The 11128-nt window shown below is 43.6% G+C and overlaps 1 protein-coding gene across 3 annotated transcripts; it reads right to left on the bottom strand.

Annotated features, from left to right (window-relative positions):
• Window positions 1–4479: 4479 nt before the first annotated feature.
• Window positions 4480–10577, bottom strand: LOC136500839 (uncharacterized). 3 transcript variants are annotated; one of them, XM_066496294.1, is made up of 8 exons: window positions 10397–10577; window positions 9268–9406; window positions 6664–6749; window positions 6529–6571; window positions 6377–6433; window positions 6221–6290; window positions 5239–5834; window positions 4480–5167 (listed from the first exon to the last, which is right to left on the bottom strand). In XM_066496294.1, the coding sequence occupies exons 2-8, from the start codon at window positions 9388–9390 to the stop codon at window positions 5111–5113; spliced, it is 1032 nt and encodes a 343-aa protein (XP_066352391.1). In that variant the 5' UTR covers window positions 9391–9406; window positions 10397–10577; the 3' UTR covers window positions 4480–5110. The 3 variants fall into 3 exon arrangements, with proteins under 3 accessions (XP_066352391.1, XP_066352392.1, XP_066352390.1); XM_066496295.1 differs by having other exon boundaries at window positions 4483–5143; XM_066496293.1 differs by having other exon boundaries at window positions 4499–5148; window positions 10397–10576.
• Window positions 10578–11128: the final 551 nt, after the last annotated feature.

Here is an 11128-nt window from a genome sequence, read left to right as displayed (position 1 = left end):
TTCTATCTTTGATATGTCTAAAAAGGATGCCTCCACTTCTTATAATGATTTATGTTTAGACTCATCTTTGTGCAACCAAGTTTGTGTTGAGAAAGTTGCTGTAGATACATGCACACAAGAGGTTGCAAAAGAGAATGAGCAACTCAAGCAAGAAGTAGCTCGCCTCACCAAGGACTTGACTCAAGTGAAAGGCAAGGCAAAGCAAGCCCAACTTCATCAAGATAACACCATCAAGGGAGTGAAGAAGCTTGATGAAGGACAAACCATGGTTTGCTACGTGTGCCATAAGGAAGGACACAAGTCCTATGAGTGCAAGGTGAAAAATGGGGGAGGAGAAAAGAAGAAAGAGAAAAGGCAAACAAGCAAGCTCTCCAACACCTACACCAACAAGGTGGACAAGAAGGCCTCCACACCTTATCTTTTGAAGAAGAAGAAAAATGATAAGGTGGTGGCTATCAAGGTGAACAAGCAAGCCAACATTGGGGTCAAACGCTTTTGGGTGTCAAAGGAAATCATTTCCAACATAAAGAGCACCAAGAAGGTTTGGATCCCGAAAAGGAAGTGACAAGTCCGATAGACTTCGGGGAATTTGGAGACTTGGCAAAACATGGGTGCATTTCATGGGGTGCATCATAATAAACATATCATTGCCAAGTGGGTTAGTGAATATTATGGACCCAAATTCCTCTTCCCATGATAGGTAACTCGATGTTATTGCTTTCAATTGGTACTTTCTTCTAGTAATTTTTTTGGTATCTTTAAGCATCTAGTTACTCTTAATGCCTAGGTTTGTATTTGCATGCTTATATCTTTTGTCATGCATACACTAGGTATATCTTATGGTAGGCTTGCTCGGTTTCACTCTTAACCCTTGGAGCAAACCTAGATGGTTTAAAATTGTTTAAAAGCACGACACATAGCTTGTTTTTTCAATTATTTATCTAATATGTGCCAAAGTCCAAATTGTAGATAACTTCTCCCGAATCTCATCTTCGAAAATGATTCTCACATTCATGAGATGTCATCTTTCAAGTGGTATTTTGATTCTAAAATCAATGTGCATAATTCCTACAAGTATTCCACACTTGTGTGCACAAATTTAGGGGGAGGTTAATCTACAAGTTGGATGCTTTGAGACTAACACCTTTTCAAGCTTATCATGTGTATAGTAGTCTCATTGCAAGGAAAATGGAGTCCCCAGAGTTAAGCATCATACTTCAAATATCCACCACCTTTTGCAAGTGGTAGAAATCAAAATGGGTTCTACATGTGGTATTTCTAAACTGATATCATCATGTTGATTTTTTTGATATTTATATGCTTTCTCCATACATTATATAGATTAAATTCCCTTGAGCTATTTCTTACCAATTATGCATATGCTTTAGTCTTCAATTGGTATCAATATGCATAAATTTAGGGGGAGCTTAGTCTATATAATGTGGGAGTCAAACTTTGTGATCTATTCCACTCTACATACAAAGGATCACGAAGTTTGATCCTCCCTTATGCTACTAATGTCTTCATTTTCGGTGTTTGATTCCAAAGGGGGAGAATTTAGAGGACCAAAAGCAAGCATCATTTATAGGACCAATTGGTCTAGAAGTGGTAATGGTCTGAGAAAGGGAGGATAGTGGATTATGGATCAGTCTAAGTAATGGGGAGAATTTGTAGGAAACTAGGCTTAAATCCATAATGCCACATGGGGACATTTTGCAAGGGCAAGATAAGTGTTCATATAGTATCTTTTTGTATTACAAGAAATATCTTTTAGCATCATATAAACTTGCCCCTTGCATTTGCATCCTAGCAAGTAGATAGTTTTCCATTTCAAAATTTAATTATTTGCTTGCTTTGGTCGTGTTGTCATCAATCACCAAAAAGGGAGAGATTGTAAGGAAAATAGACTCTAGGCCCATTTACTTTAGATTTTGGTGTTTGATGACCAACATAACCAAATTGGACTAATGAATTTGCAAGTGTTTGTTTTGTAGTTCAATAGGGTGCAAGACGTGACTTGGACGAAGGCGACGTGATGATCCGATGATCAACACCATAAGCAAGACCTTAGGACCACGAGAAAAGACCCAAGATATCAAGCAAAGTCCAAGCATGAAGATAGGAACCAAGCCGTACGCAAGATCAGCAAAAAAATGAGCTCGCAGAGGCGACCGGACGCTGGAAGCGCGACCGGACGCTAGACCGGTGGCTCGGCAGACAGGCGATCGGACGCTGGACCAGACGCTGGCGGCAACCGACCGAACGTAGGGCGTCAGCGTCCAATCGAGTACAGAGAGGTTTCAGGCGCGCGAAACTACGACCGGACGTGTTCGGTGGCAGGCGACCGGACGCTGGCAGCGTCCAATCAGTGGTTCGCGGCTGCAACGGTCGGGACGACCGGACGCGTCCGGTCAGGACGAGTTCAGCGTCCGGTCAGTTGCAGAAAAGCAGGACTTCGTCCCCAACGGCTACTTTCTCAGTGGGGCTTATAAATACAACCCCCAACCGGCCATTTGAGAGTGTGGAGCTGAGGAAACATACCAAGGGTGTTGATACACCATTTTAGTGATCTCCACTTGCATAGTGTTTAGTGTTTTATTAAGTGATTAGCGTAGGTGCTTTGCGAAGTGCTTAGGTTGATTAGACCACCGCTTATGCGCTTGCTCTAGGTTTAGGCCTAATATTTAGTGAGGTTTGCATACCTCTTACCACCCGATGCTTGCGAGCACCATTGTTGTACATCGGAGGGGCTTCAAGTCTTGCGATATCACACCAACAGAGTTTGTGGTGTGGCCGCCACCGTGTACCGGAGGGAACAAGGCCCGCGACGTTTCGGCTAGAAGCTTGATAATGAAGACGGCGGGGAGCATCCGGGAGAGGCTTGCCGAAGGCATGTCGGAGACCCACTTGCGCGTGGGGAAGGCCCAAGGCTATCCACGGAGTTACCCGACCGGGAGCTTGGCCCTTGCGTAGGGGCTCCAACGAGGACTAAGGGGAAGCTTGCGCGCTTCTCGATACCTCGGTAAAAATACCAGAGTCAGTCGACGGGAGTTTACATATCTCTACCTTGCTCTCTACCTTGCTCTTTGACATTGATTACTTTACTCTTTTGCGGTAGAGATAGCAATACACTAGCAAAACCGTTGTTGCACTTTTAGATAGTTCATCTTTTGTATAGGTTTTGCTAGAGGTAGAAAAAGAGGCCAAAGTTTGGAAGTCGAGTTTTTTAAGTCGTCTAATTCATCCCCCTCTTAGACGTCACGGTCCCTTCAGCCATGATTCCAGAGGACAAAGGACAATGACAAAGGAGTACGTGAGGGCTATTAACGGTGGCTAAGACAGAGAGGGACTAGAGGGGGCTTAGCCGGTCTAATATTATTGTTTTTCTATTACATATCTCTTAATTATCTAAGATACAAATTTAAGATAAAATGACCCCTATAATTATTGCCCCCTAATCTCGAAGTTCTGGCGTTGGCACTGCATGTCAACTTTGGCACTTCATGTCAAAAAGATATCAGTTCACATAGGAGGTGCTTGGTTTGTGAAATAAAATACTCTATAAATATGATTTATAGAATAGCACCTCATTTCTCGTAAGCTAATAATTAATACTAGTATGATAAATAAAATCATTTCACTAAACTTTAAAAATAGATTCATAATACATCATACTATCTACTCCCTCCGTCCCATTAAAAATGTCGTTTTTGACTTTTAGAGTTTTTGTTTGATCGTTCGTCTTATTCAAAATTTTTATATAAATATTATTTATTTTGTCATGACTTATTTTATCATTAGAGATGATTTATTTATTTTATTATTTGTATAAAAAAATTGAATAAGACGGAGGGTGAACTAAGAAATCTAAAAATTAAAAACGACACTTTTAATACGACCGAGGAAATACGGAGGACGTAGAGGGAGCTGCTGGACAGGAGAGGACGAGAATGCTTTGTCGATTTTGATGGATACGAAGACCTGAGTTGTTTCTGCCAGAAACACTTTTTACCAGCTACAGTAAAAACAAACGCTGTAACCATACGGCGCTCTTTTCATGGCGACCGATGAAACGAGACGAGGGAGAGGGACAGATTCACTGTGTAACTTTACCGCGTGTCCCCTCGCGACGTAACAGCCAGTACTCGTATTCCCCTTTGGTTGCAGCGCAGGCTGGGCACGAGACTAGCTGCACAGAAGGGAAGAGGAAAAAGAAAGTTGAAAGCGAGCGTCAGGGACATGTCACGATTCATGGTTCGTACGTACAAACTCAGGGATCACCCTACTCCCAAACCAGAATCTTGTGCAATGCTAATGCACCAACGCAGCCGCCACGTGGAAGCACGATCGGACCTGCCCATCGATCCGCTTTGCTCCATCCAGCAGACCTGACACTGCAGTACTTGGAATTTCTCTGCAGACGTGACACCGTGTGATCGTGTCACCCCGACAGGTTCTCTCGATGCGTATGGTGTTGCTTCTCTGGACGCCGGCCTCACCGTCACTGCAGGTTCTCCAAGTGACTGGTCAAGCAAGATTTGATTTTGATCCATCAGTTCAGGAATCAGGATGCTGTCCATTTACGGAGATACCAGTTGCTTCAACATGCAAAACTGCTGCATTCTGAGCTGAAATGCCGAAGGAAACTAGTAATTCAGGGCAACTCGGCAACTTGGTGATGGGGGCACAACATAATATATAAGGTTCACTGGCACCACATTGGCCATTGTCGCCGTTACAGAAGTACAGAGCCAAACACGTGATTACATAGCAATCATACTCAGTCTAAGTCTTCTGTATAGATTAATAGCAAGGTAATCAGCAGATCAGGCTTCAGGCGCAATACATAGGCGCCTCCCAAAAGCTAGTGCCAGCAGTGACTAACTAAATATTCCATGGAGGTACCATCGATACTAGGCATAGTGCATGGAGGCGAGGACTGCAAAACGCTAGGAGTCTCACTGAACCTAATTGTTTCTTAAGGCTCTCATAAGTGAATTAAAGTTTTCAGTGGCTGGCCGCAACAACTTCATTCCTGCCGAATGGAGATCCTGATGGAGCAATCAGAGCGAGGGTTTGCATGATCCTGATTTGCCTATTCCGGCGTGCACTAAGTTGCCCCGGTGTCATCACTGCTGTTCCCCTGCTCTGAGGAAATTTCGTCAAACTAGCAAGTAAAATTTGAGGTCATAAAAGCAGTTGGAAGTGCGGGTGTGGTGGGCGACGGGGTCAACTTACAGGGACATTGCTTGACTCACCCTCCACTCCACTACCACTCTGCTTGAGGCCTCTTCCGCCTTTCGTAGAAGCATCACCACTACCAATCACACTGTCAGTAGCATTACAAATGCCATTAATCACTTCATCCACATAAGCCATTTCAGCATCATGCTCCTTGTCAATAATGTCCTTAAACAGTATATCCCTGACCATAACTTTTATTTCAGTATGCTTTGAACCTCGAGTTGCACCTTCGCTTCCAAGTATATCAGTGAGTGGTTCTGTATTACCCTCAGCTGCATCTAGATATTGCTTGGCATCAGAACGAGCTGATTGTCTCAACCCTTCCTTTCTGCCTACCGAAGCGCATTGAGCAGCATACTTCTGTCTCTTGTTCCTTAAACCTTCAGCTGAACTGTCCCTACAATCTTTATCAATGACATCATGAGTAGAACTTGATTGTCTTGCACGCCCACCCTTTCTTTTCCGAGCACTTCCAGTAGTTGCATTGCTCCCAACATTTTGGTCTTCCTCTTCATTATATTGTTGCTTCAGACCTTGTTTTCTGGCTTTTCTAGAAGAGGTCTTCTTTGAGGTCCCTTTGGTGTCACCGCCTGAAAATTGAATTTAGAAAATTCAGATGTATAGCAACTGAACTAAAATATAATTTGCGTCATCGACAACAAGTTCAAAATTGAACTTATTTCACAAAACCAAAAGCTTAAGTGAATAAAGTTACATGTTGCATATCTGATATTTAATGAAACCATTGTTTATAACAATTAACATACAACGTTTAAGCAACCATAAGATGGATTGTATTTACATAAACACTATGCCAGATAGAACATGTTCCCAAAAATGACGAATTTCAATAAAAACTGAAAAGATCCTTGTCACAAGAATCATAATAGAAAAGAGAGTGGTGAATAATCAAATGATCAACCACAAGGAGAACCATGTTGAGTATACATTGCACGGCAAAGAAGAAAATGTTCACCTTTTGAGTTGACAGCTTCCTCTTCATAATCATCCTCATAATCACTGCACGAGTTAACGCCAGAGAGCTCCTGCGTCATTGGATTAAACAAATCTCTCAAAAATCTGTACTTACTCATAGCATATCTACTGTAAACTGTGCAGGTGACTGCTCTACCTTCTCAAGCACCTCACGGAATGCTTCCATTGCGCTCTTGTTTTCTTGCTTCAACATCTGCATACATTGAATTTATATGACAAATCCTAATTATCACCACTATAGAGCAAGATCCATATCACTGCCCTTATGAGAAAGAAGCTTATGCATACCATTTCAAATTCTGAGTTAGACTTCCAAGGGTCTACATATAAGCTGAAAGTAAAACAACAGAAGAATTTAAAAAATGACACAAAGAATATCATTACAGAGAAAAGAAAACTCTAATGCGTCTTAGGATCCCTTACTATTGACATGTTCCATAGAGCCGAACTAGGCAATCATACTTGTCTTTCTTCTTAGGCTTGCTACCAACACATGATTCATCAATGACCTTGAATTCAGAAAGAGAAATTGGGTGTAATTAGATGCAGGGGAAGCTAGAGTCCCGAACAAGTAATAATAAATACAACAGTAAAAAACAGTTCCTAAACTTGTCCCGAGTTCCAATCAAGGTCCACAAACTCTCAAGTTGCATATTCTGGATATGTGTCATGCCACAGTGGCACTTGTGTTGCTCGAGGAGGAGTTTTGGGACCTATAATGCACTGTTATTTTATAAGCTAGGACTTTGAAGCCATGTAGTACTTCCATCGACAACATTGTTTTTGAGGCGCCGCCTAGGCGACAAGGCGTGGTAGAGGGCCTGGGTGTCGGGGGGCGCCACGACCTGCATTGGTATGGCGTCCTGCCTAATCGAGTTAGGCGTCGCCTAGGAGAATAATGGCGTCGGGCGGACGCCTACAGCCCCGCCGCAGACGCCGGATGCCAATTCACGGGGGAAGGGCGGCAAAAGGACCGCGGCCCCGCGGGAAATCGACCGTGCGTGAGCGCTGAAAGGAAAAGGCATGGGAACTGTGAGGGCACGGAACTAGATAGGCTCTTCGCGCGGAAAATCTGCCGCGCGCGGCATTTACCGCGACCACGAGTGAGGGCGAGGGGAGAGGAAGAGAGAAGGCGGAGGCGGACTTCGAGCTCCGCTTGGAGGAAGAGAGAAGGCGGCAGGCGGACCTCGAGCTCCGCTTGGCTGCTCCTCTGTTCGTCCACCGGCCGGCCGGCCGCCCCTGCCGCGGAGCCACCCCTGCATCTCCGCTTGGCCTCCGCACCTGCCGTGGAGCCGCAGTCCGCATCTCCGCTTGGCTGCTCCTCTGTTCGTCCACCGTCTGCCTGTCCGCCTCGTATGCTCCCTGCCTCCTCTCTGGTCTCCTCTGCAGCCCTGCTTCCCTCCTCTTCCTCTGTTTCTTTCCCTCTTCCTCTGTTTATTTCCCTATCTCTCGTGCTTTGTTATATAGAGGTGACCGGAAGTGCTCGAGTTCTTTGTTTTTACAGCTGATAGCACAATGGCAAGTCCATCTTCCATCATCAGCAATTACGATCCTAGGACTGATTTAGCTCAGAAGGGAAACTCTGCGGATCCAGGATGGAAGTATGGGTACTGGCCAAACCTTCAAAACAAAGATGTGGTGGCATGCACTCTATGTGGTGCCTCATTTACCGGAGGGATAAAAAGTCTGAAGAAACATCTGGCGGGTGGCTTTGGAGATACAAGGAAGTGCATGAAAACTACCACTGCAATTAGAGTGGAGATGGAAAACTGCTTGAATAATCATCCCTAGATGATACTGACTAGAGATTTCAGATCTGCACTTTTGCTACTTATATTTGTTTTGCCCTAGCAGCACTAGTCATTAAGTTATATTATGTTATTAAGAGACTAATTTGTTGCTATTGAGTGATGAGAGATTTCAGATTTGCTACTTTGCTACTTTATGTTGTGCACTAGCACTCTGGTAGCATTATTTATTATGGTATTACATGCTAAGACTTGGCAATATTAAGGTATGATCTGCTTCTGAATTTTAGTAGCATTATATATTAAGATGATCATATGGCGTCGCCTAGGCGTCCGCCATAAATGCCTAGGCGTTGTGAAGGGGTAGGGTGCCGCGTGTTGCCGCAGCACCTCAAAAACATTGATCGACAATCAATTCATTTTAACAACCTCTCAACCACCCCAACACACACAGCCAGCCACACAGGCAAAAACATTAAAAGTACCTACTAAAGTACAAGTACGGTATTTCTAAACCTTTTACTTAGTATAATTAATTTGGTATTTTTGACCCTTTCAATTCTGTTTTGTTTTATTGTTGGTTTATTTGAAGCTTCTAAAACTTGTTCCTCAGGATTTCAGATATTTTATCTGACTTCCTTGCATCATACTACATCTCCAGAATTTTCCCCTGAAATTTCTAGAGGTGTTTGAATGTTTTATATATGCTATCAAGAGATATCTAGATTATTCCTTCAACTGAAAACCTATTTCAGAAATTTTAAAATAACTTAACTAAACTAAACCTGGTCATCAACCCATATGGCAGGCACAGTAGCAAGCCAGATAGGCAGTTGGGCTGATGTGGACCGGTTGGGCCTGCCTGAAACCCAGGACACGTTTAAGGTCCCAAGTATGCATTTTGAGAGTTCGCAGACTTGAATGAGATCAGGCCGTCTGGGACAAGTTCAGGGACTGCTGGTAAAATTCAGTCTAAAAAACTAATGTCTTGACTTCAGATCATACATATGCTAAGGTGATGGCAGATGAACTGTAAATGTTGTTCATTTGAATCATTGTGATAAATGTTACTGTTCAAAACTTCAAACACAAATGTCAAGCTATAGCCCTAGCCAACTTTAGATTCTTCCTACTTAAAAAATAATCTTTCCGGTGTTTAGTTCCGATGTGCCATAAGCAACAAGGACATCGGTCATTAGCAACCTAAAGTGATATCTAGTTACGCGAAACAAACACACTTTCTGCACTAAGATACAAGGTGCGGTCTCATAACTCATACCTGGGCTGGCCACCATGAAAAGCCACTGCACTTAACCCATGTTATATCTCCCAATCGAAAATTGTGTCTTAACTTATTTTCTGGACCAGTGTCATGATCTTTATCTGCATTTTCATTCACCATACTGATCAATGCAAACCTGCATCACCATGGGGTAAGAAAAATGTTAGTGATTTTCCACCAGGGGAGCTGGTTGATTAATGGAAATGATCTACTCTACCAAAAGATCAATTTCAAGCATCTGCAATGATAGATCAGGGCAGCTGCACTACCCATCTGATGCTGAAACCAGTTTTCTGAAAGGCTACAGCTCATTTTATGCTTATATAAGCCTCAGATGTACTCCTACACATGTAATCCATATAAAGGAATTTACAGGAAAACCTTGGTAAAATAGGTGATTCAATTATGAGTTATGAAAACCATGCAGAACACATGTGATCTTGACATCCAAGGCTATACCAGAGGATTTTGAAAGTAAATATATGTATTTCCATCCAATATGCACTGAAATCAAACTAGATTCTCCCACTTCATGTTCAGATTCACAAGCAGCTTCTCAGTGAGGCAGCAAGCCACACAACCCCCACTAATGCAACACCATCCAGTACTCAATTACTACTTTCCTAAACCAATGGTTGCCGCCTGATGCAAAATCATGAAAGTGTCATGACGTTTCGACATTTCACAGTTCAAAAGCAGTAGAAATCAGGGGCTAGCTTGAGATATATTAATCAGAGAACAGCCCTGGTTGTACACAACGAACATTGGGCAACACACACACACACACACACACACAAAAAAAAACAGCAAAGGATGCATATGTTCTTCATCATCTCCGCCACTGCCCGGTCGCCAGATATCAGCAGCAGCGGATAAAAGAGGGGATGGCCACAGACGCTCGGAAGCACATGATCTAGATCTACCAAAGCCCAACGAAGGCAGCTCACTCAACCCAGGAGAACAGGGGCGGACCCAGTAATACTATTTTGCAGAAAATCGAAGTTTGTAGGCATGTATACACTTGTAAATAGATCAGATCTGACTACAAAATGGCCAAATAGCTTAAGTTAGGGTTCGGGTGCTCGGTTTCGCACAGCAGGAACGGAAGAGAAAGGGTGCGCAGTACCTGGTGGGTGCTCGTCGCTAGCTAAGGGACCGACGAAGACCTGGGCACCTCGCGTCGGCGTCGGCGGGTCGCCCAGTTGCCGCACGAGAGAGAGCCCGCACGCCGGCTGAACGGCAGAAGTAAAGGTTGAGAAGTGACCTGCAAAGGGCCTCTCGCGCTCTGCAGCATGTTCGTTTCGTCTTAAAAGATGGTGGATTATTTAGCGTTGATCGGCCTGGTGTGGCAGAAAAATATTGTTTTAGTTAATAATCCATGATCGTATATGATTATATAAGCCCAGCCAAATAGGCTGCTCAATAGATCTGATAACAACACTCAAAATACAACACTTATTTGTCTTTAGATAGTGTTACATGCAAAAAGTTCAATATCTATTCAACATCTTTTATAACAATAAGACTTAAAAGATAATCCTTTCTATAAATTGATTTCTAGAATAGATGAGATATTCTGTTAAGCGCTGATTTTGAATCTTGTTACCCGTTTTAACTTTGAGTCTGGGTGGAGACAGTCGCGGGGACGGAGGTAACTCGCGGATTACTTCTCTCTCCCCGCCTGACAGGCTGGGATAGGAACTGCAGTAGATTGATCAAGTCCGCCCGCACATGGGGAATGGGCGGCAGCGAGATAGGGCCTGTTTGGTTCCCTGCATCTGCCTGAACCAGGCTGGCGGGATGCAGGGTGCCCTCGTTTGGTTGCCTGCTCCTGGCGTCGGGTCAGGCTCTGGACGTG

This window comes from Miscanthus floridulus, chromosome 13 (genome assembly GCF_019320115.1).
Source record: "Miscanthus floridulus cultivar M001 chromosome 13, ASM1932011v1, whole genome shotgun sequence".
NCBI lineage: Eukaryota > Viridiplantae > Streptophyta > Magnoliopsida > Poales > Poaceae > Miscanthus > Miscanthus floridulus.
Note: the sequence above shows the minus strand (reverse complement) of the source record. Positions and strands in the feature narration are given on the sequence as shown.